Source organism: Oncorhynchus mykiss, chromosome 7 (assembly GCF_013265735.2).
Source record: "Oncorhynchus mykiss isolate Arlee chromosome 7, USDA_OmykA_1.1, whole genome shotgun sequence".
Classification (NCBI taxonomy): domain Eukaryota; kingdom Metazoa; phylum Chordata; class Actinopteri; order Salmoniformes; family Salmonidae; genus Oncorhynchus; species Oncorhynchus mykiss.
This window is the reverse complement of record NC_048571.1, coordinates 78,273,514-78,299,795: the sequence shown is the minus strand read 5'-3', so window position 1 is coordinate 78,299,795 and position 26,282 is coordinate 78,273,514. Positions and strand designations below refer to the sequence as shown.

The window sequence follows — 26,282 nt, the reverse complement described above, 5'->3', positions numbered from 1 at the left end:
GAGAGCCATGGTAGCGTGATTGAATGAAAGGGGGCTCGATTACAGGGGGTAAGGGGGGTGCAGCTGGCATGAAAGCAGGTTTGTTGCTCAGACTCCGTCAAGTGGAAAAGAAAAGGCCACCAAGTCTCTCAGCTAGTGTTACACATGCACATGCACGCTCATGCACACACACACACACACACACACACACACACACACACACACAAGTAGCAACAGGTACTAGAGGGAGGGACTGTTTTATGAGCTGGAAGCCACTTAATTGCCATTTTCTCTTTTCATTTGAATGTTACATTGGATTTAATTGGTTCATTTGTTGTTTTTAATTAACAACGGAGCAGAGCCTAATTGCAGCTTGTTTTAACTGAGTAACATTAATCGATGGGTTCATTACTTGAACTCTTTCTAGATTATTCCACTAAACACTTTCAATATTATTGGTGCGTTTCATGTTCTTTGTGAGTCTAGATACAGTGCCTTGCGAAATTATTCGGCCCCCTTGAACTTTGCGACCTTTTGCCACATTTCAGGCTTCAAACATAAAGATATAAAACTGTATTTTTTTGTGAAGAATCAACAACAAGTGGGACACAATCATGAAGTGGAACGACATTTATTGGATATTTCAAACTTTTTTAACAAATCAAAAACTGAAAAATTGGGCGTGCAAAATTATTCAGCCCCCTTAAGTTAATACTTTGTAGCGCCACCTTTTGCTGCGATTACAGCTGTAAGTCGCTTGGGGTATGTCTCTATCAGTTTTGCACATCGAGAGACTGAATTTTTTTCCCATTCCTCCTTGCAAAACAGCTCGAGCTCAGTGAGGTTGGATGGAGGGCATTTGTGAACAGCAGTTTTCAGTTCTTTCCACAGATTCTCGATTGGATTCAGGTCTGGACTTTGACTTGGCCATTCTAACACCTGGATATGTTTATTTTTGAACCATTCCATTGTAGATTTTGCTTTATGTTTTGGATCATTGTCTTGTTGGAAGACAAATCTCCGTCCCAGTCTCAGGTCTTTTGCAGACTCCATCAGGTTTTCTTCCAGAATGGTCCTGTATTTGGCTCCGTCCATCTTCCCATCAATTTTAACCATCTTCCCTGTCCCTGCTGAAGAAAAGCAGGCCCAAACCATGATGCTGCCACCACCATGTTTGACAGTGGGGATGGTGTGTTCAGGGTGTTGCTTTTACGCCAAACATAACGTTTTGCATTGTTGCCAAAAAGTTCAATTTTGGTTTAATCTGACCAGAGCACCTTCTTCCACATGTTTGGTGTGTTTGGCTTGTGGCAAACTTTAAACGACACTTTTTATGGATATCTTTAAGAAATGGCTTTCTTCTTGCCACTCTTCCATAAAGGCCAGATTTGTGCAATATACGACTGATTGTTGTCCTATGGACAGAGTCTCCCACCTCAGCTGTAGATCTCTGCAGTTCATCCAGAGTGATCATGGGCCTCTTGGCTGCATCTCTGATCAGTCTTCTCCTTGTATGAGCTGAAAGTTTAGAGGGACGGCCAGGTCTTGGTAGATTTGCAGTGGTCTGATACTCCCTCCATTTCAATATTATCGCTTGCACAGTGCTCCTTGGGATGTTTAAAGCTTGGTAATTTTTTTTGTATCCAAATCCGGCTTTAAACTTCTTCACAACAGTATCTCGGACCTGCCTGGTGTGTTCCTTGTTCTTCATGATGCTCTCTGCGCTTTTAACGGACCTCTGAGACTATCACAGTGCAGGTGCATTTATACGGAGACTTGATTACACACAGGTGGATTGTATTTATCATCATTAGTCATTTAGGTAAACATTGGATCATTCAGAGATCCTCACTGAACTTCTGGAGAGAGTTTGCTGCACTGAAAGTAATGGGGCTGAATAATTTTGCACGCCCAATTTTTCAGTTTTTGATTTGTTAAAAAAGTTTGAAATATCCAATAAATGTCGTTCCACTTCATGATTGTGTCCCACTTGTTGTTGATTCTTCACAAAAAAATACAGTTTTATATCTTTATGTTTGAAGCCTGAAATGTGGCAAAATGTCGCAAAGTTCAAGGGGGCCGAATACTTTCGCAAGGCACTGTACATGCTTCACTTAGGAATCTTTGGCTTTGTTTACACAGGCAGTCCAATTCTGATATTTTCTAACTAAATGGTCTTTTGACCAATCAGATCAGCTCTTTGGCCAATAATTGTGCAAAAGAGAGCATCCTGTCTAAACGCAGCCTTGGAATCCTCTCACATTTAGCCTGCCTTGTCATGCTCCGCTCAGCTGTATATGTGGTCATGTGGAGCGGGTTTGCCAAAACAGGAGATGATCCTGAGCCATATGGATGGATGCCTATATGTGTTTTTTGATTGGTGTATTCAGTCCCTGAGCTTGTCCTGATCATATCAATCAACAAACACATGAATCAATAAAACCAGGACATTACTGACATTAAGACACTTTAATCTTTCTAAATGTATTCACCCACACCAAAACATAACGCCTGTCTCAAAGCAGACTTACTATTTACACTGGCTAAGATTCCCTGGCCACTTTTTTGAAGATTGTTCACTTCTTGGTCAACCAAGTTGTAATAGTAAAATAATGTCAATGACTTCTTAAAGACTCACCTGGGGGGGAAATGATTCAGCTTATTTTGAATTGAATTCTAGGAACAGGGATTAGGACTGGGGAAACTAGGAGAACTCCAGGATTAAGTTTTTCCTAGCTACAGCTCTAGGATCAGCTTCCCCTCCTCAAATCCTAACCTGAACCGTTGGTGGGGGAAATAAAACTGACCCAAGGTCAGTATCTAGGGGCTACCTCCTCCACTCCCAACTTAGGGGGGCTCGTGTTCTCTCAGTGTGTGTGTGTGTCCAGTGTTTTAGTGTTAATGAAATCCCTGGGCTCTGAGGTCATCCCTGTGTAGGAGTCCTTGCTCTCAGGAGCCCATTACTGGACTGTAATCAACCTCTCACATCTGCTCCCAGTCTCTGTCACACACACACACACACACACACACACACACACACACACACACACACACACACACACACACACACACACACACACAGTGTGGCAGCCAGCCTTATTTACGAGCCATGCGGTTCAGAGGCTGCAGACAGGGTGAAGCTGCAGGCTCTGTGTGGGGACAGGCCCAGTGAGCGTGTGTGTGTGTGTGTGTGTGTGTGTGTGTGTGTGTGTGTGTGCGTGCGTCCGTGCGAGCGAGTGAGTGTGTGTGAGTGAGTGCGTCTGTGTGTGTGTGTGTGTGTGTGTGTGTGTGTGTGTGTGTGTGTGTGTGTGTGTGTGTGTGTGTGTGTGTGTGTGCGTGCGTTCGTGTGAGTGAGTGAGTGCGTGTGTGTGAGTGAGTGCGTCTGTGTGTGTGTGTCCACAGAATTTATACTTGAGTGTCCATGTGGAAAGTTGCCTTGTGTGGACAATAATGTTGGTATTCTCTTCTATTCTAGTCTCTATGTGGTTTGGCTATGCAGAGGTTGAGGGGATTGTTGGTTTATGACAGAGTTTTATGTGGTGTTTCAATGACAATACAGTAACTTGACTGTCCACTTTGTAAACTCTCTGTGGTTGTGTCGTCTCTGCTGAACATTACTTTATGGCTTGTACATGCCTCTAGTTAGGTATGTATGCCTAGTTCCTCCCTAATGTACTGCAGACTACCTAGATTATGCACAATTGACGTATTACAAGATCTGTTTTCACGTAGGCCTATCTCTTTAATGTTCTGTACTGTTCTTAGTGTTTCTTCTGTCTAACTGCGCTGTAGTTCTGTGCCAAAGGGCCGGAAGAAGGTCATAGAGGACATCACTAGCAGATGGCACTAACTTCCAGCAGGGAGTCATGTCAGGACTGCAATACTGAAATCTTGTTCAGGGGCCTTTGTTGAGGAGAGAGCAGGGGGTCTGTCTGTGTGCGACAGTGTATTCAGTCCCCCCAGGCAGTCATTGGGGCAGAACTTAGGGTTCCAGGTGGAGGTCCATATGGTGTCATTATGAGGTAGTCAGTCACCGTAATGCATGTCACATGCAGCCGTTATGTTGCAGGGAGAGGTCAGCTCATTTAGAGGTCATTGCCATTGTGCAACTTGCCTGTCATCCATCACACATAGACGCACAGACGACACATGTGCGTAGAAACACACACAGGTTTTTCAGAGTAGACTACATGCATTATAGTATTGTAAGTACAGTACCTAACACTGTACATAAACAGACATTTTTTTAACCAAAGAAGACGCACTATCATTTAATCAGGCAAAGAAAAACATCCAACCATTGTCATTCCAAACCTCAGAGAGAGAGATATAGTGTATGATGCAACATGTCCTACAGTACTGCAGAATCCGATACCCGTGAAAAAAAGCCAGCTCTTGCAAAAGTCTGCAGGTGAACCGAGGCCGACTGAGGCCGATGGGGCCATGGCCCTGTTGAGGTTTGTTTTAGCTTGGGTTTCAACTGGAACCGGACAGATCTCCCTGTGTTCCCATGCCCTTTGGCTCCGTCGCTGGGCTCCGCTGGACTCTACCAGGAAGCGCCCTGCGCATCACAGGGACGAGAGGGGAAGTCCAGGGGCTCGGACTGGGCGCTCCTGGTTCACTTTCCCATGTTCAGTTCCCCGCTGCCGTGGTCGGTCTGCCTCATAGTGCATACCGCTTAGTGTTATATCGCCTTTGTACAGCCGTGAGTCAACAAGTGTGTTTTCCTTGTATGGTGTGATGGGATTACTCTTGTGTGTCAGCTGACTGGGAGAGGTCAGATGTGGCCTTGTGATTCGCTGGTGAGGCTTTTCGTTTCCGGTTATTATTTCACGTCGATTGTTTAGCTGATGTTTATTGAGAAATGATATGACACATATTAGATAATAATAACTTTGCCGGCTCTAATTAGGTTTTAAGAATTAAATTCATACAAGTACCATTATGAACCATTTGCTACCAGGTAGATTGATACAAATGATGTTGATTTATTTGAAGCACCAGAAAGTACACATTGTTACCACCTACCTTCTCAGTAAATACCAGGAAGATACCAGGTGAAACGGGGCTGTAAACTAAAACGGCACCAGTTTTTAATATTTTGCTCCAGTGTGTCCATCCGACCTTGCGGCTGTCCACTGACATCACACTGCTGACTGCCTATACGTCGCCCGGCTCCCCGACACTTTTAATGTCCGACCGTGTTTATGTTTCCCTTTCGGTCATTAACACAGGAATATAAGTGGTTTTTAGAGTCCTTTGGCCCCTCCACAGTAGGAATACTATTATTTACTATGAAAACAGCCCGTGCTGCAATGACTCACGTCGCCGTGTTTGGAGAAGCTGGGAGGTCGGCTGCGTCAGCTGGAGTTGCCATAACATGTGATTCATCATTATGTGCAATGTATCTGTCAAAAGAACTGTTGTTAATTGAAATGGCATGTGACTGACACATAAGAGGACCGGATTCTCAGAAGTCAGGTTTTATGGCTAATCCACTCATTTTGGAGAGCTGTAGATGTACAGACAGACTTTTGTTTGTCATGTCTGCTATTCAACATTGGGCTTCACAACCTAACTCTCATCCTCTTTCAAATGTTCTAGTTAGAGTTCTCTTTTCCCCTCTCTCTCTTTCTCGCAAACCCTCCATCCCTCCCCCTTTCTCTCAATCCCCCTCTCTTTCTCTGTTGCAGTTGCTAATATCCCTCTTGCGCCTATCTGTCATGTCTCTCCTCTGTCTCTGTCAGTCTGATGTCAGTGTTGAGGACACAGGTCAAGCAGTAGGGTTCTGCATGAGCAGATTGAGGTGCCCTGAAGGCACAGAGCATACTGTCAACATCAGAGGGATAGAAAGAGCTGTTACCTTTTTCCTTCAACCATGACGAACCGGTACTCTCAACTTTACTATCTCTTACTCTCAACCTTACTGTCAACCTTACTCTCAACTTTACTATCTCTTACTCTCAACCTTACTGTCAACCTTACTCTCAACTTTACTATCTCTTACTCTCAACCTTACTGTCAACCTTACTCTCAACTTTACTATCTCTTACTCTCAACCTTACTGTCAACTTTACTGTCAACCTTACTCTCTCTTACTCTCAACCTTACTGTCAACCTTACTCTCAACTTTACTCTCTCTTACTCTCAACCTTACTGTCAACATTACTCTCAACTTTACTATCTCTTACTCTCAACCATACTGTCAACTTTACTGTCAACCTTACTCTCAACTTTACTCTCTCTTACTCTCAACCTTACTGTCAACCTTATTCTCAACTTTACTCTCTCTTACTCTCAACCTTACTGTCAACCTTACTCTCAACCTTACTGTCAAACTTGCTGTCAACCTTACTCTCAACTTTACTCTCTATTACTCTCAACCGTACTGTCAACCTTACTCTCCCTTGCTCTCTCTTACACTCAACCTTACTGTCAACCTTCCTCAACCTTACTGGCAACCTTCCTCTCCCTTACTCTCTCTTACTCTCAACCTTACTCTCCCTTACTCTCAACCTTACTCTCTCTTACTGTCAACCTTTCTCTCCCATACACTTAGGTTGTAGTCATTAAAACTTGTTTTTCAACCACTCCACAAATTTCTTGTTAACAAACTATAGTTTTGGCAAGTCAGTTAGGACATCTACTTTGTGCATGACACAAGTCATTTTTCCAACAATTGTTTGCAGACAGATTATTTCACTTATAATTCACTGTATCACAATACCAGTGGGTCAGAAGTTTACATACACTAAATTGATTGTGCCTTTAAACAACTTGGAAAATTCCAGAAAATTATGTTATGCTTTAGAAGCTTCTGATAGGCTAATTGACATAATTTGAGTCAATTGGAGGTGTACCTGTGGATGTGTTTCAAGGCCTACCTTTAAACTCAGTGCCTCTTCGCTTGACATCATGGGAAAATCAAACGAAATCAGCAAAGACCTCCACAAAAAAATGTGTAGACCTCCACAAGTCTGGTTCATCCTTGGGAGCAATTTCCAAACGCCTGAAGGTACCACGTTCATCTGTACAAACAATAGTATGCAAGTATAAACACCATGGGACCACGCAGCCGTCATACCGCTCAGGAAGGAGACGCGTTCTCCTAGAGATGATCGTACTTTGGCGCGAAAGGTGCTAATCAATCCCAGAACAACAGCAAAGGACCTTGTGCTGGAGGAAACAGGTACAAAAGTATCTAGATCCACAGTAAAACGAGTCCTACATCAACATAACCTGAAAGGCCGTTCAGCAAGGAAGAAAGCCACTGCTCCAAAACCGTGATTAAAAAAGCCAGACTACTGCAAATGGGGACAAAGATCATACTTTTTCGACAAATGTCCTCTGATATGATGAAATAAAAATAGAACTGTTTGGCCATAATGACCATTGTTATGTTTGGAGGAAAAAGGGGGATCATGTTGTGGGGGGCTTTGCTGCAGTAGGGACTGGTGCACTTCACAAAATAGATGGCATCATGAGGCAGGAAAAGTATGTGGATATATTGAAGCAACATCTCAAGACATCAGTCAGGAAGTTAAATCTTGGTTGCAAATGGGTCTTCCAAATGGACAATGACCCCAAGCATACTTCCAAAGTTGTGGCAAAATGGCTTAAAGACAACAAAGTCAAGATATTGGAGTGGCCTCAATCCTATAGAAAATGTATGGGCAGAACTGAAAATGCATGTGCGAGCAAGGAGGCCTACAAACCTGACTCAGTTACACCAGCTCTGTCAGGAGGAATGGGCCAAAATTCACCCAACTTATTGTGGGAAGCTTGTGGAAGGCTACCCAAAATGTTTGACCCAAGTTAAACAATTTAAAAGCAATGCTACAAAATATTAATTGAGTGTATGTAAACTTCTGACCCACTGGGAATGTGGTGAAAGAAATAAAAGCTGAAATAAATCATTCTTTCTACTATTATTTCACATTCTTAAAATAAAGTGGTGATCCTAACTGACCTAAGACAGGGACTTTTTACTAGGATTAAATGTCAGGAATTGTGAAAACTGAGTTTAAATGTATTTGGCTAAGGTGTATGTAAACCTCCGACTTCAACTGTATGTGTCTACATGGATATGTGTCAACGTATGTAATTGCTATGTAAATAAACCCTTTTTAAGCCACTGTAAAGTAGGTATGAAACTTGAGGGGAAAAGTGACCAGCGTTCTGTTATATTTACAGTCGCATAGTATGTCAAATAAATGCAGGAGAATGACTGAAGACACGTTGGAGCTACTCTGCCATGAAGTTAGCATTTCATCATATGTTGAAGTTAGGTCATTCAATCTTCTTGAGCCACAAGATGAGATCATGTTCAAATGAATATGCAGTGCGTTTCTTTTTGTTTGAGACTCTGTTTATCTGTTTGTTTTTCTTACCAAGGAAACCTGGATACTGGTTTTGATTGAGCAGTTGTTAGAAACACATAGAGTAGATGGTCAGCATATGGTTTGTTTTGGTTATGTCCCCTTTTGAGCTTCTCATTGAACAGTAGTCTGAAAGAGGTAGAGAGAGAGACAAAATAGAGAAAAGAGAGATAAAAAGAGAGTGAGAAAGCGATTGATAGATAAAAAGACAGAGAGAGAGACAAAGAGAGAGAGAGAGAGAGAGAGGGAGAGAGGGAGAGAGAGGGATAGGGTGAGAGAGAGGGAGAGGGTGAGAGAGAGAGTAACAGTAGGTCTTGGGGTCTACTGAGTAGAAAGAGATACACTCCAGGGACAACTTCCTGTGTTTGGAATGATGAATGTTGGTATTGACCTTGTGACCCCTGACCCACTGACCTTTGACTTCCTCCTTTCTCTCTCATTATTTTTCTCTCTCTCTCTCTATCGCTCTCTTTCTGTCTCTCTATCTCTCTCGATCTCTCTCTTTCTCTCTATCACTCTATTTATCTCTGTCTCTCTTTCTCCCTGCCCTCTCTCTCATTCTCTGTCTCTCCTTTGCTCTCTCACAGACTCATTCTCATCTATTGGAAGCCATTTTAATGCTTGTCTAATTGTCTTAGTTTATTGCACATGTATATTAAGTGTTATGCAATAATTGCAATGCATCATTCTGCTGAACTGAGTCTGGATATATTGGTGCTTCGTGTGTATTGTCATTTCACATCAATGTTACAGTATGCCTGAGTTGACTTAGTTTATATGTGCTTCTAGGTCACAAACAACTCTGTTCTGTGTGATTACGCGGTTAACTTGGCCTAGTTTACTTCTCCCAAGTCATGTTGATGTGATGTAGTACAGTACGGGTGCCAAAAAGGTGCCGAGACAGAGATAAGCAGAGAAGTGGGGCATTCTTCAGTGCTTTCCCAGGAAACTATGAAATCTGTCAAGTTCTTACTAACAAACAGCCATTCTGAATGACGAGGAAGAGGAAACTACAGCAGGCATTTGACAGTGGCATCACTAATGGTGCATTCTTATATAAACCTTTCTTCGACTTGTAGCATGTCTGTCTGTCCGTCTGTCTCTCTGTCTGTCAGGAACTCCATTCGTTCCAAAACCCAAATCACTTTTTTAACATTCCGAGTAGGTTAACTATCCACTCCCTCTTTTCACCGAAATATGAGTTCTGTTCAAACTTCCAAGCAAGTCAGTGCCCGAGGCATGTTGCTATCTGTCAATCCCCTACATACTTCTGATGCTTATTCACTATTGTTTTCACAGGAAAGCTGACGGCGAGGACCTTGAGTGACTGTGTCTTACCAGGGAAGAAAACACTCTCTCCACAGAGTCAAGTAACAGTGAAGACATTTACAACACATATTTTCCTTTGAAGAAACAACAGGGGCCTCATTTATCAACCGTTCGTAAATGTCTTACTCAATTCTCAATACGTGGACATTATAAGATTTCCGTGCGCAGCAAATGATTGGGATTTATCAAACTGTTGCACGCAAAATATACACATGTTTTCATTGATAAATCAAAGCCATACTACAGTATATTTGTGGGCTTGCGAACTAGTGCTAAAACCCTGCCTGGAAAACACCCTCCATCCACATTTTATGGTAATAAAAATGTCATCATTTGATGAATGATTTGGAGATGTTGGAACTGGGCCATGATAGTTACTAAAATAAATCGCAAAAGCAAATTTGATTACATTTCTGTAGAGGTGAGGGCAGAATGTTTGGATCTTTTTTTAAATAAAAAAACACATTGTTTTTTCAAACAATTTAAAAGTAAATGCTACATCCCACACTTCTAAATGTTGGTCAATATTGAATTTATCAATAGATGATTATGTTTCTATCTCATGCCTTAGTATAGCCTCTGAGATGAAATAAGTTAGGCCATGATGTCTCGCTTCAATCGCACAGCAATACTGTAGCCTATCCAGACTGTCACAGACTATCAAGGCTACCGGTCTATTTACTTTCAAGCATGGTTGGCTATTGAATGAGAGATGGATAAATGGTAGCATGCTTGTAGCATGCTTGGTTATTGAATGAGAGATGGATAAATGGTAGCATGCTTGGTTATTGAATGAGAGATGGATAAATGGTAGCATGCTTGGTTATTGAATGAGAGATGGATAAATGGTAGCATGCTTGGTTATTGAATGAGTGATGGATAAATGGTAGCATGCTTGGCTATCGAATGAGAGATGGATAAATGGTAGCATGCATGGCTATTGAATGAGTGATGGATAAATGGTAGCATGCTTGGCTATTGAATGAGAGATGGATAAATGGTAGCATGCGTGGCTAATGAATGAGTGATGGATAAATGGTAGCATGCTTGGCTATCGAATGAGAGATGGATAAATGGTAGCATGCATGGCTATTGAATGAGTGATGGATAAATGGTAGCATGCTTGGCTATTGAATGAGAGATGGATAAATGGTAGCATGCGTGGCTATTGAATGAGAGATGGATAAATGGTAGCATGCTTGGCTATTGAATGAGAGATGGATAAATGGTAGCATGCTTGGCTATTGAATGAGAGATGGATAAATGGTAGCATGCTTGGCTATTGAATGAGAGATGGATAAATGGTAGCATGCTTGGCTATTGAATGAGAGATGGATAAATGGTAGCATGCTTGGCTATTGAATGAGAGATGGATAAATGGTAGCATGCTTGGCTATTGAATGAGAGATGGATAAATGGTAGCATGCTTGGCTATTGAATGAGAGATGGATAAATGGTAGCATGCTTGGCTATTGAATGAGAGATGGATAAATGGTAGCATGCTTGGCTATTGAATGAGAGATGGATAAATGGTAGCATGCTTGGTTATTGAATGAGAGATGGATAAATGGTAGCATGCGTGGTTATTGAATGAGAGATGGATAAATGGTAGCATGCTTGGCTATTGAATGAGAGATGGATAAATGGTAGCATGCTTGGCTATTGAATGAGAGATGGATAAATGGTAGCATGCTTGGCTATTGAATGAGAGATGGATAAATGGTAGCATGCTTGGCTATTGAATGAGAGATGGATAAATGGTAGCATGCTTGGTTATTGAATGAGAGATGGATAAATGGTAGCATGCGTGGTTATTGAATGATAGATGGATAAATGGTAGCATGTGTGGCTATTGAATGAGAGATGGATAAATGGTAGCATGCTTGGCTATTGAATGAGAGATGGATAAATGGTAGCATGCTTGGCTATTGAATGAGAGATGGATAAATGGTAGCATGCTTGGCTATTGAATGAGAGATGGATAAATGGTAGCATGCATGGCTATTGAATGAGTGATAGATAAATGGTAGCATGCTTGGCTATTGAATGAGAGATGGATAAATGGTAGCATGCTTGGCTATTGAATGAGAGATGGATAAATGGTAGCATGCTTGGTTATTGAATGAGAGATGGATAAATGGTAGCATGCGTGGTTATTGAATGAGAGATGGATAAATGGTAGCATGCTTGGCTATTGAATGAGAGATGGATAAATGGTAGCATGCTTGGTTATTGAATGAGAGATGGATAAATGGTAGCATGCGTGGTTATTGAATGAGAGATGGATAAATGGTAGCATGCTTGGCTATTGAATGAGAGATGGATAAATGGTAGCATGCTTGGCTATTGAATGAGAGATGGATAAATGGTAGCATGCTTGGCTATTGAATGAGAGATGGATAAATGGTAGCATGCTTGGCTATTGAATGAGAGATGGATAAATGGTAGCATGCTTGGTTATTGAATGAGAGATGGATAAATGGTAGCATGCGTGGTTATTGAATGAGAGATGGATAAATGGTAGCATGCTTGGCTATTGAATGAGAGATGGATAAATGGTAGCATGCTTGGCTATTGAATGAGAGATGGATAAATGGTAGCATGCTTGGCTATTGAATGAGAGATGGATAAATGGTAGCATGCGTGGCTATTGAATGAGTGATGGATAAATGGTAGCATGCTTGGCTATCGAATGAGAGATGGATAAATGGTAGCATGCATGGCTATTGAATGAGTGATGGATAAATGGTAGCATGCTTGGCTATTGAATGAGAGATGGATAAATGGTAGCATGCGTGGCTATTGAATGAGAGATGGATAAATGGTAGCATGCTTGGCTATTGAATGAGAGATGGATAAATGGTAGCATGCTTGGCTATTGAATGAGAGATGGATAAATGGTAGCATGCTTGGCTATTGAATGAGAGATGGATAAATGGTAGCATGCTTGGCTATTGAATGAGAGATGGATAAATGGTAGCATGCTTGGCTATTGAATGAGAGATGGATAAATGGTAGCATGCTTGGCTATTGAATGAGAGATGGATAAATGGTAGCATGCTTGGCTATTGAATGAGAGATGGATAAATGGTAGCATGCTTGGCTATTGAATGAGAGATGGATAAATGGTAGCATGCTTGGCTATTGAATGAGAGATGGATAAATGGTAGCATGCTTGGTTATTGAATGAGAGATGGATAAATGGTAGCATGCGTGGTTATTGAATGAGAGATGGATAAATGGTAGCATGCTTGGCTATTGAATGAGAGATGGATAAATGGTAGCATGCTTGGCTATTGAATGAGAGATGGATAAATGGTAGCATGCTTGGCTATTGAATGAGAGATGGATAAATGGTAGCATGCTTGGCTATTGAATGAGAGATGGATAAATGGTAGCATGCTTGGTTATTGAATGAGAGATGGATAAATGGTAGCATGCGTGGTTATTGAATGATAGATGGATAAATGGTAGCATGTGTGGCTATTGAATGAGAGATGGATAAATGGTAGCATGCTTGGCTATTGAATGAGAGATGGATAAATGGTAGCATGCTTGGCTATTGAATGAGAGATGGATAAATGGTAGCATGCTTGGCTATTGAATGAGAGATGGATAAATGGTAGCATGCTTGGCTATTGAATGAGAGATGGATAAATGGTAGCATGTGTGGCTATTGAATGAGAGATGGATAAATGGTAGCATGCTTGGCTATTGAATGAGAGATGGATAAATGGTAGCATGCTTGGCTATTGAATGAGAGATGGATAAATGGTAGCATGCTTGGCTATTGAATGAGAGATGGATAAATGGTAGCATGCTTGGCTATTGAATGAGAGATGGATAAATGGTAGCATGCTTGGCTATTGAATGAGAGATGGATAAATGGTAGCATGCATGGCTATTGAATGAGTGATAGATAAATGGTAGCATGCTTGGCTATTGAATGAGAGATGGATAAATGGTAGCATGCTTGGCTATTGAATGAGAGATGGATAAATGGTAGCATGCTTGGTTATTGAATGAGAGATGGATAAATGGTAGCATGCGTGGTTATTGAATGAGAGATGGATAAATGGTAGCATGCTTGGCTATTGAATGAGAGATGGATAAATGGTAGCATGCTTGGTTATTGAATGAGAGATGGATAAATGGTAGCATGCGTGGTTATTGAATGAGAGATGGATAAATGGTAGCATGCTTGGCTATTGAATGAGAGATGGATAAATGGTAGCATGCTTGGCTATTGAATGAGAGATGGATAAATGGTAGCATGCTTGGCTATTGAATGAGAGATGGATAAATGGTAGCATGCTTGGCTATTGAATGAGAGATGGATAAATGGTAGCATGCATGGCTATTGAATGAGTGATAGATAAATGGTAGCATGCTTGGCTATTGAATGAGAGATGGATAAATGGTAGCATGCATGGCTATTGAATGAGAGATGGATAAATGGTAGCATGCTTGGCTATTGAATGAGAGATGGATAAATGGTAGCATGCTTGGCTATTGAATGAGAGATGGATAAATGGTAGCATGCATGGTTATTGAATGAGAGATGGATAAAATGTAGCCTAATATTTGTTGTGTGTCACGCTCATCGAAATGCGTAGACCAAGGCGCAGACATGTCCTGCAAATTTGATTCAGATGTAGATCTACAGTATATAATAAAAGTTAAATAAATATATTAGATGATATGCTGCTAAGCAATCTACTGTATTTACCAACGGCAAATGCATGGTTTCTTTATCACTAGGCCAATGTTTTAATGTTCATATTAGCTTACCATTATTATAATTCCCATGCCTCAAACACCTCCATTTCCCCCAAAATAACAATATTTGCTTGCAATTCGGTTGATCAAACACTAGAAGTTGTGCCCATGCTGGTTTGAGATTTGCGTGGACATACGCACACTTTCCCGTCAAGATCAGAACTAATCAATACCATCCTTTGCGGGGAAAAGTTGCACGTAAGGTTTAGAGTATTTTTTGTGAGAACCCACCTTGATAAATGAGGCCCCAGATCTCTTATATAACTTACAATCAAATTTCATTCTATTGTATTATGGCTAAGTATTGGAATTGTATAAAGCCTTATATCACTGTGAAATCATATCTCATCATATTTATTGCAATTTTAATTTCTCAATGAAATATAATTGGTATTGGTATTTATACATTTCTCTGTTCTCTCATGTATTTTTCCCTCTAGGGCCTCTAAGACTCCATATCAAACTCTTACTTTATCTGCAAGTGAGTGTTGATGACATCTTAGGCATAGCACAACATAGCAACGCACAGCATACCATAGCAAAGCATCGCAGAGCATAGCATGCCATAGCAAAGCATAGAATAGCATAGCAAAGCATAGCATAGCGTAGCAAACGCATAGCATAGCATAGCGTAGCAAAGCATAGCATAGCGTAGCAAACGCATAGCATAGCGTAGCAAAGCATAGCATAGCGTAGCAAACGCATAGCATAGCGTAGCAAAGCATAGCATAGCAAAGCATAGCATAGCGTAGCAAAGCATAGCATAGCGTAGCAAACGCATAGCATAAGCTCAGCAGTCAACATTCTCAAAAACTAGGCAATTTGTACAATGAATATAGTCCCCACGTTGCTTACCAACTTTACTTCCTCCTCCCAGATCAGCTGATCTGAGAGCTGTCATGTCAGCGTACGGACAGCCCCAGTACAGCCCCGGCCTCCAGCCTGCGGGACCCTACCCACCATACACTCACCATGCCCAGGGTTACGGCATGCCCTCCTACAGTGAGTACCGGCATTTCCTTCAATACGGGGGTGAAGAGGGGAGATAGGACCTTGAAAGTTGTAAAGCATCTAAGGCAGCATGAATAGGTATCGTGAATAGGTATCGTGAATAGGTATCGTGAATAGGAATCAAATTGTATTTCATTTTATTTGTCACATGCTTAAACTAACAGAGAAATGCTTAGTTACAGGCCCATCCCAACAATGCAGAGTAAAAAAATAAATACAAAATAATCAATAATATTAAAAATAATAACACCCCTTAAAATAAAAATAAAAATAAATAATAATAATAATAATAACACAATGAATAAATACACAATGAGTAACAACAACTCAGCTATATACTGTACACTGGGTACCAGTACCGAGTCAATGTGCAGAGGTACGAGGTCACTGCGATACATATGTACATATAGGTAGGGATGAAGTGACTAGGCAACAGGATAGATAGTAAACAGTAGCAGTAGCGAATGTGATGAGTCAAAAGAGTGTAACAACTCCACATGCATTTACACCAGGGCCTCAAACTAGAGGCCTGCAGGCTGTGTGCAACACATTCCTCACATGCATTTACACCAGGGCCTCAAACTAGAGGCCTGCAGGCTGTGTGCAACACATCCTTCACATGCATTTACACCAGGGCCTCAAACTAGAGGCCTGCAGGCTGTGTGCAACACATCCCTCACATGCATTTACACCAGGGCTTCAAACTAGAGGCCTGCAGGCTGTGTGCAACACATTCCTCACATGCATTTACACCAGGGCCTCAAACTAGAGGCCTGCAGGCTGTGTGCAACACATTCCTCACATGCATTTACACCAGGGCCTCAAACTAGAGGCCTGCAGGCTGTGTGCAACACAGTCCTCACATGCATTTACACCAGGGCCTCAAACTAGAGCCCTGCAGGCTGTGTGCAACACATTCCTCACATGCATTTACACCAGGGCCTCGAACTAGAGGCCGGCAGGCTGTGTGCAACACATCCCTCACATGCATTTACACCAGGGCCTCAAACTAGAGGCCTGCAGGCTGTGTGCAACACATCCCTCACATGCATTTACACCAGGGCCTCAAACTAGAGGCCTGCAGGCTGTGTACAACACAGTCCTCACATGCATTTACACCAGGGCCTCAAACTAGAGCCCTGCAGGCTGTGTGCAACACATTCCTCACATGCATTTACACCAGGGCCTCAAACTAGAGGCCTGCAGGCTGTGTGCAACACATCCCTCACATGCATTTACACCAGGGACTCAAACTAGAGGCCTGCAGGCTGTGTGCAACACATTCCTCACATGCATTTACACCAGGGCCTCAAACTAGAGGCCTGCAGGCTGTGTGCAACACATCCCTCACATGCATTTAAACCAGGGCCTCAAACTAGAGGCCTGCAGGCTGTGTGCAACACATCCCTCACATGCATTTACACCAGGGCCTCAAACTAGAGGCCTGCAGGCTGTGTGCAACACATCCCTCACATGCATTTACACCGGGGCCTCAAACTAGAGGCCTGCAGGCTGTGTGCAACACATTCCTCACATGCATTTACACCAGGGCCTCAAACTAGAGGCCTGCAGGCTGTGTGCAACACAGTCCTCACATGCATTTACACCAGGGCCTCAAACTAGATCCAGTTTTCCAGCATGCCTCTCTGTAAAACCCAGTGTGACCAGTGTCAGTAACTGAATCCAGTGTGGATAATAATTATGTCTGTCGTTTCCTCTGCAGACATTAAGACAGAGGATGGCCTTAGCCTCTCTCCAGGACAGAACAGTCTCCTGAACTACTCAAACTACAGCAGCACTCCCCCCAGCCAGGCTCTCTATGGCTACTCTACACACGGTCAGTCACTCTCTCTTTCTATTTCTCTCTGATCTCTCCTCCTCCTCTCCCTTTATTTCTCTGATCTCTCTCTCCTCCTCCTCTCTCTCTCTCTCTCTCTCTCTCTCTCTCTCTATTTCTCTCTGATCTCTCCTCCTCCTCTCTTTATTTCTCTCTGATCTCTCCTCTCTCTCTCTCTCTCTCTCTCTCTCTATTTCTATCTCTCCTCCTCCTCTCTTTATTTCACTCTGATCTCTCCTCCTCCTCCTCTCTCTTTATGTCTCTCTCCTCCTCCTGTCTCTCTATTTCTCTCTGATCTCTCTTCCTCCTCTCCCTTTATTTCTCTGATCTCTCTCTCCTCCTCCTCTCTCTCTCTCTCTCTCTCTCTCTCTCTCTATTTCTCTCTGATCTCTCCTCCTCCTCTCTTTATTTCTCTCTGATCTCTCCTCTCTCTCTCTCTCTCTCTCTCTCTCTCTCTATTTCTCTCTGATCTCTCCTCCTCCTCCTCTCTTTATTTCACTCTGATCTCTCCTCCTCCTCCTCTCTCTTTATTTCTCTCTCCTCCTCCTGTCTCTCTATTTCTCTCTGATCTCTCCTCCTCTTCCTCTCTCTCTCTCTCTCTCTCTTTATTTCTCTCTGATCTCTCCTCCTCCTCTCTCTATTTCTCTCTGATCTCTCCTCCTCCTCTCTCTCTCTCTATTTCTCTCTGATCTCTCCTCCTCCTCTCTCTCTCTCTATTTCTCTCTGATCTTTCCTCTTCCTCTCTCTCTATTTCTCTCTGATCTCTCCTCCTCCTCCACTCTCTCTATTTCTCTCCTCTCTCTCCTCCTCCTCTCTCTCTATTTCTCTCTGATCTCTTCTCCTCCTCTCTGTCTCTATTTCTCTCTGATCTCTCCTCCTCCTCTCTCTATCTTTCTATTTCTCTCTGATCTCTCCTCCTCCTCTGTCTTTATTTCTCTCTGATCTCTCCTCCTCCTCTCTGTCTTTATTTCTCTCTCTCTCTCTCTCTCTCTCTCTCTCTCTCTCTCTCTCTCTCTCTCTCTCTCTCTCTCTCTCTCTCTCTCTCTCTCTCTCTCTCTCTCTCTCTCTCTCTCTCTCTCTCTCTCTCTCTCACACACACACACACACACACACACACAACCACACTCACTCTGCCTCTCTCACTTGCTGAGATATATCCTATTTTCTATGGCCAGTCCATATACCTTCGCTCGCTCGCTCCCTCTCTTTCTTTCTCTCTCTGATCTCTCCATCACTACGGGCCAGTGAGTGAGGTCCTGGCGTTTCCAGGTGGGTGTCCGTAGCAGTGCCGTCTGTCCTCCTCCACACCTGTTCTCGATTAGCTGCGGTCTGGGTGCCTGGCGTCAGCCCCCTTCCTCCCACCACACCCACAACACACAGCCCGGGCTCAGACCAGCATGTGGGTGTGTGCGTGAGGGGGTGACGGTGAGGGGGCATGTGGGTGTTTAAGAGAGAGAGAGAAAGAGTCAAAGAAAGTGTGTGTGTGTACGTGCATCCATGTGTGCGTTTGTATGCTTGTGTGTGTGTCTGCACACGTGCGTGGGTGCGTACATGTGTCTATGTGTGTGTCTGTGCTCCACACATTCCCCAGTTATTTGGCGCCCAGAGCATGCTTGGCTCAGTGGGACTTGATGGATTTCAAAGCAGCGTGAAATTGACCCTGCTCCGTCAGAGGCTAGAGGTTAAAGTGCATGTTGTGAGCCTAATGGAAGAACTGCATGGACCCACTGACAGGGGAATGCAAGGCCACTGTAGTACACACCATAGCAAAACCTTTTGCAATGAAAAACAAAAATGAGCGTTTCTTATTGGGCGAGTTGAACAGTTGACAGAAGAGGATTCTAGAATCCACATTGATACATCATCAAAGAGGATGGTGTTTGTCTTGGTCTGTAATTTGTAGTTTAAGCTTGGAATAAATGATAGTCTGTTCCAGCTTCGATGGCTGCCGCTGCCTTCAGAAAGCAAGACTGAAACACTGTTATTCCAGCTATCTGAAATCATGACAGCTGATTAATAACGCTGTGTTAAGTCATACATGGGGAAACGCTGTGTTAAGTCATACATGGGGAAACGCTGTGTTAAGTCATACATGGGGAAACGCTGTGTTAAGTCATACATGGGGAAACGCTGTGTTAAGTCATACATGGGGAAACGCTGTGTTAAGTCATACATGGGGAAACGCTGTGTTAAGTCATACATGGGGAAACGCTGTGTTAAGTCATACATGGGGAAACGCTGTGTTAAGTCATACATGGGGAAACGCTGTGTTAAGTCATACATGGGGAAACGCTGTGTTAAGTCATACATGGGGAAACGCTGTGTTAAGTCATACATGGGGAAACGCTGTGTTAAGTCATTTGTTTTAATACAGGTAAACACAATCTAGAGTGACTTGAAACAAGCTCCCATGCCAACTCCATGTACGAGACCACTAGACCTCTCCTCTCACACACACACACACGCACACGCACACGCACACACTCACACACACACGCACACGCACACACACACACAAACACACCATACACACTACACACTACACTACAGAGGAGAAACCAAATCAGAACCAGAAAGTCCACTATTTATTTGGAAAGCTTCTGGTTTGTGTTGTTGTTGCTTTGAAGACTATGTTGTGTGGTCCTAGATGACTCCCGGGTGGTTCTGGGTAGTCATTCATCTATCGTTGAATATTGGGGTGGATGGATGGATGGAGGGGTAACAAACAAGTGTGGCCAGGGAAAAGAGCCCAGAGGAAAGCATTCCTTCAGCAGAGTTGATAACACTGACGGAGTAGCTAGGTAGCGCACCAGGGCTCCCCCGCCTGCATTGTTGTTGTAGGGGACTCATCAATCAATACTCCCTGAGGACTGGCTTGTCACTGGAGGGGTTGAGGCAAGTCAGTGTTTTAAAGCCAGTCGTGAAGCTACTTCAGGGATAAGTGTTAAGTTGATTACATTATGATACAGGTGTAGGATCTTAATTTGCTCAATCTGTTGTTGTTGAGAATTTTCCTGCGCCTCAGGAAATGAAGATGAGCTTCATGATATACATAAATAAATTCACTGAAAACCTGCACTAAAACATGGTTATATTAACGGTATAGCACATGTAGCCTCATCTAACCACCGATCAAGCAACATTATGGACTAAACGTAAAATTCCTGTTGCTGCAGGATTCTTTTTCTATGACAATATCTCTATATGTTAGGCCAACTAGGGCTCAAAAGTCCAGTAACTATCCCCAAATTCTCATGTTTTCCAGACATTATGGTCGGAGGCTTTCAGATTTTTCAGTTTATTCCCTTCATATTCCGTGAATCTTCCAACCAGGATTTCTGGAAAAAAATTCTAGGGCCAATGTTGTCTCACAGTATAAGTATACATAGTTACAAATTCTATTGTATTGCCCCAAAATGAGTGGCAATTGACTGATATACTTGAATGATAGGTCTGCTATTTCTGTTCAGTTACGTTTGTCTGTCTTGCATTGTTGAATTCTCCGGCTTTGTTTCCATTCATTATAAACATCTCTTTCAAGGGATAAAATAACAATAAACATATTTTTCAATTGCAACTTTCAGTAGACATCCAACATCTGTCAATGTGAGTCTGTTTTTAACGTTGGTTTAATGTTGTTTTCCAGGTAACAGTATTTCATCTGGGATTTTCCAGGGAGCCAACCCCATCACAGGCTCAACTCCCTTCAACACCACACAACAGGTCAGTACCAGATGTAATACGCAAGACATTACAAACAAAACCAGCTTCCTCTTGCAGTACACAAAGTATCCAAATAGCTGGGATAGTATGAAATGAGTTTGGACTTCTGCAACCTACAATTGTATGTGTCACACATGTTCAAGCTTTCTGCAATAATGTCCTTCATGAGTCCTTCAAATGTTTTGTTGATAAATCCAGATAATCCAGTCTTATTTCAAATAAAATAAAAAATAAAAATGATTTGTCACATGCGCCGAATACAACAAGTGTAGACTTTACTGTGAAATGCTGACTTACAAGCCCTTAACCAACAATGCAGTTAAAGTATGACAATTAGATCAAAATAAACTAGTAACACAATAAAATAACAATAATGAAGCTTTATACAGGCTACATACAAGGAGTACTGAGTCAGTGTACTGGGGTGTGAGGTACAGTAGTTGGGGTGATTGAATGAGGTAATATGTACAAATACAGTTGAAGTCGGAAGTTTACATTCACCTTAGCCAACTACATTTCAACTCAGTTTTCAACAATTTCTGACATTAAATCCCAGTAAAAATTCCCTGTTTTAGGTCAGTTAGGTTCACCACTTAAGTTTAAGAATGTGAAATGTCAGAATAATAGTAGAGAGAATTATTTATTTCAGCTTTTGTTTCTTTCATCACATTCCCAGTGGGTCAAAAGTTTGCATACACTCAATTAGTATTTGGTAGCATTGCCTTTAAATTGTTTAACTTGGGTCAAATGTTTCAGGTAGCCTTCCACAATCTTCCCACAATAAGTTGGGTGAATTTTGGCCCATTCCTCCTAACAGAGCTGGTGTAACTGAGTCAGGTTTGTGTGCCTCCTTGCTCGCACATGCTTTTTCAGTTCTGCCCACAATCTTTCTATCGGATTGAGGTCAGGGCTTTGTGATGGCCACTCAAATACCTTGACTTTGTTGCCCTTAAGCCATTTTGCCACAACTTTGGAAGTATGCTTGGGGTCATTGTCCATTTGGAAGACCCATTTGCGACCAAGCTTTAACTCCTAATTTTCCCTACCCATCTATTTTGTGAAGTGCACCAGTCCCTCCAGCAGCAAAGCACCCCCACAACATGATGGTGCCACCCCCATGCTTCATGGTTGGGATGGTGTTCTTCGGCTTGCAAGCCTCCCCTTTTTCCTCCTAACATAACGATGGTCATTATTGCCAAACAGTTCTATTTTTGTTTCATTAGACCAGAGGACATTTCTACAAAAAGTACAAACTTTGTCTCCATGTGCAGTTGCAAACTGTAGTCTGGCTTTTTTTATGGCGGTTTTGGAGCAGTGGCTTCTTCCTTGCTGAGCGGCCTTTCAGGTTATGTCAATATAGGACATGTTTTACTGTGGATATAGATACTTTTGTACCTGTTTCCTCCAGCATCTTCACAAGGTCCTTTGCTGTTGTTCTGGGATTGATTTGCACTTTTCGCACCAAATGACATTAATCTCCGGTAGACAGAACGCGTCTCCTTCCTGAGCGGTATGACAGCTGCGTGGTCCCAATGTGTTTATACTTGCGTACTATTGTTTGTACAGATTAAGGTGGTACCTTCAGGCATTTGGATATTGCTCCCAAGGATGAACCAGACTTGTGGAGGTCTACAATTTTTTTTGTGGAGGTCTTTGCTTATTTCTTTTGATTTTCCCATGATGTCAAGCAAAGAGGCACTGAGTTTGAAGGTAGGCCTTGAAATACATCCACAGGTACACCTCCAATTGACTTAAAATTATGTAAATCAGAAGCTTCTAAAGCCATGACATCATTTTCTGGAATATTCCAAGCTGTTTAAAGGCACAGTCGACTTAGTGTATGTAAACTTCTGACCCACTGGAATTGTGATACAGTGAATTATAAGTGAAATAATCTGTCTGTAAACAATTGTTAGAATAATAGATGTCCTAACCGGCATGCAAAAACTATAGTTTGTTAACAAGAAATTTGTGGAGTGGTTGAAAAACAAGTTTTAATGACTCCAACCTAAGTGTATGTAAACCTCCGACTTCAACTGTCGGTAGGGGAGAAAAGCAGAAAGGTAGAAGCTGTTCCGGAGCCTTTGAACTGGGAAGCCCAATATGTGATCATTTGTAATATTCTGTGTATTTTCTTCGTGTTTAATATTGATCTTGTTACCTCTGTCAGGACTTCTCAGGGTACTACAACAAGTGTTTAAATGTGATCATGTTCCCTCCGTCAGGACTTCTCAGGGTACTCCAACAAGTGTTTAAATGTGATCATGTTCCCTCCATCAGGACTTCTCAGGGTACTCCAACAAGTGTTTAAATGTGATCATGTTCCCTCCATCAGGACTTCTCAGGGTACTCCAACAAGTGTTTAAATGTGATCATGTTCCCTCTGTCAGGACTTCTCAGGGTACTACAACAAGTGTTTAAATGTGATCATATTCCCTCCATCAGGACTTCTCAGGGTACTCCAGCTACAGCCAAAGCCAGTACTCACCGTACTACAACACACACTACAACAGCCCGTACCTCAGCCCTAGTGCCATCACCACGTCCATACCTTATCAGCATCCAGAACACCCCGCTGTGGTGCCCAATCACAGCCCAGAGTCTCAAACAGGTACAGACGATTGCTCCCCTTTCCCTTTGTTGGAAAATGACTTATCATCCTCTTAACATTGTATTTATCTTAGTGTCGTGTTGTTTGGTGCTTTAGACCTTTTCATTGATGTGATGTGTGCGTGTGTGTGTGTGTATATGTGTGTGTGTGTGTGTGTGCGTGCATGTGCGTGCGCGTGTGTGTGTGTGTGTGTCTGTGTGTGTGTGCGTGTGTGTGTGTTCCAGGAGAGTACCATCCCCCCCCTAGCCCCCCCACCCCAGGGAAAGAGCCGGAGGCGGTGCCAGCCAGACGGAGCTCAGACGGGAAACTGAGGGGCAGGAAAAGAGTCAGTGACCCACAGCCCCCCCTGGACTCAGATATAGAGGTAATGTTACAGCCCCCTTGACTCAGATATAGAGGTAATGTTACAGCCCCCCTGGACTCAGATATAGAGGTAATGTTACAGCCCCCTGGACTCAGATATAGAGGTAATGTTACAGACCCTGGACTCAGATATAGAGGTAATGTTACAGACCCTGGACTCAGATATAGAGGTAATGTTACAGACCCCTGGACTCAGATATAGAGGTAATGTTACAGCCCCCCCTGGACTCAGATATAGAGGTAATGTTACAGCCCCCCCTGGACTCAGATATAGAGGTAATGTTACAGCCCCCTGGACTCAGATATAGAGGTAATGTTACAGCCCCCCCTGGACTCAGATATAGAGGTAATGTTACAGCCCCAACTGGACTCAGATATAGAGGTAATGTTTTCAGCCCCCCCTGGACTCAGATATAGAGGTAATGTTACAGACCCCTTGACTCAGATATAGAGGTAATGTTACAGCCCCCTGGACTCAGATATAGAGGTAATGTTACAGCCCCCTTGACTCAGATATAGAGGTAATGTTACAGCCCCCCCTGGACTCAGATATAGAGGTAATGTTACAGCCCCCTTGACTCAGATATAGAGGTAATGTTACAGCCCCCTGGACTCAGATATAGAGGTAAAGTTACAGCCCCCTGGACTCAGATATAGAGGTAATGTTACAGCCCCTGGACTCAGATATAGAGGTAATGTTACAGCCCCCTGGACTCAGATATAGAGGTAATGTTACAGCCCCCTGGACTCAGATATAGAGGTAATGTTACACCCCCCGGACTCAGATATAGAGGTAATGTTACAGCTCCCTGGACTCAGATATAGAGGTAATGTTACAGCCCCCTGGACTCAGATATAGAGGTAATGTTACAGCCCCCTGGACTCAGATATAGAGGTAATGTTACAGCCCCCCGGACTCAGATATAGAGGTAATGTTACAGCCCTCTGGACTCAGATATAGAGGTAATGTTACAGCCCCAACTGGACTCAGATATAGAGGTAATGTTACAGCCCCCTGGACTCAGATATAGAGGTAATGTTACAGCCCCCTTGACTCAGATATAGAGGTAATGTTACAGCCCCCCCTGGACTCAGATATAGAGGTAATGTTACAGCCCCCTGGACTCAGATATAGAGGTAATGTTACAGCCCCCCCTGGACTCAGCTATAGAGGTAATGTTACAGCCCCCCCTGGACTCAGATATAGAGGTAATGTTACAGCCCCCTGGACGCAGATATAGAGGTAATGTTAAACCCCCCGGACTCAGATATAGAGGTAATGTTACAGCCCCCCCTGGACTCAGATATAGAGGTAATGTTACAGCCCCAACTGGACTCAGATATAGAGGTAATGTTTTCAGCCCCCCCCTGAACTCAGATATAGAGGTAATGTTACAGCCCCCTTGACTCAGATATAGAGGTAATGTTACAGCCCCCTGGACTCAGATATAGAGGTAATGTTACAGCCCCCTTGACTCAGATATAGAGGTAATGTTACAGCCCCCCCCTGGACTCAGATATAGAGGTAATGTTACAGCCCCCTGGACTCAGATATAGAGGTAATGTTACAGCCCCCTGGACTCAGATATAGAGGTAATGTTACACCCCCCGGACTCAGATATAGAGGTAATGTTACAGCTCCCTGGACTCAGATATAGAGGTAATGTTACAGCCCCCTGGACTCAGATATAGAGGTAATGTTACAGCCCCCTGGACTCAGATATAGAGGTAATGTTACAGCCCCCCGGACTCAGATATAGAGGTAATGTTACAGCCCTCTGGACTCAGATATAGAGGTAATGTTACAGCCCCAACTGGACTCAGATATAGAGGTAATGTTACAGCCCCCTGGACTCAGATATAGAGGTAATGTTACAGCCCCCTTGACTCAGATATAGAGGTAATGTTACAGCCCCCCCTGGACTCAGATATAGAGGTAATGTTACAGCCCCCTGGACTCAGATATAGAGGTAATGTTACAGCCCCCCCCGGACTCAGCTATAGAGGTAATGTTACAGCCCCTGGACTCGGATATAGAAGTAATGTTACAGCCCTCTGGACTCAGATATAGAGGTAATGTTACAGCCTCCCCTGGACTCAGATATAGAGGTAATGTTACACCCCCTGGACTCAGATATAGAGGTAATGTTACAGCTCAGTGGACTCAGATATAGAGGTAATGTTACAGCCCTCTGGACTCAGATATAGAGGTAATGTTACAGCCCCCCCTGGACTCAGATATAGAGGTAATGTTACAGCCCCCTGGACTCAG

General features: G+C 42.9%; 1 protein-coding gene across 3 annotated transcripts in view; it reads left to right on the top strand.

The window, feature by feature from the left end:
- The window catches only part of eya2 (EYA transcriptional coactivator and phosphatase 2), a 57,011-nt gene that overhangs the window by 12,806 nt on the left and 17,923 nt on the right, over positions 1 to 26,282 (top strand). Inside the window, exons 2-8 of one of the 3 annotated variants that reach the window (XM_036984140.1) lie at positions 9,657 to 9,727; positions 14,906 to 14,946; positions 15,343 to 15,467; positions 17,200 to 17,313; positions 20,960 to 21,036; positions 23,482 to 23,647; positions 23,872 to 24,011. In XM_036984140.1, the coding sequence (XP_036840035.1) occupies positions 15,365 to 15,467; positions 17,200 to 17,313; positions 20,960 to 21,036; positions 23,482 to 23,647; positions 23,872 to 24,011 (600 nt within the window). In that variant the 5' untranslated portion in view covers positions 9,657 to 9,727; positions 14,906 to 14,946; positions 15,343 to 15,364. Of the gene's footprint in view, positions 1 to 9,656; positions 9,796 to 14,905; positions 14,947 to 15,342; positions 15,468 to 17,199; positions 17,314 to 20,959; positions 21,037 to 23,481; positions 23,648 to 23,871; positions 24,012 to 26,282 lie in introns of all 3 variants that reach the window. The other 2 variants (XM_036984143.1, XM_036984142.1) reach the window with 2 other exon arrangements.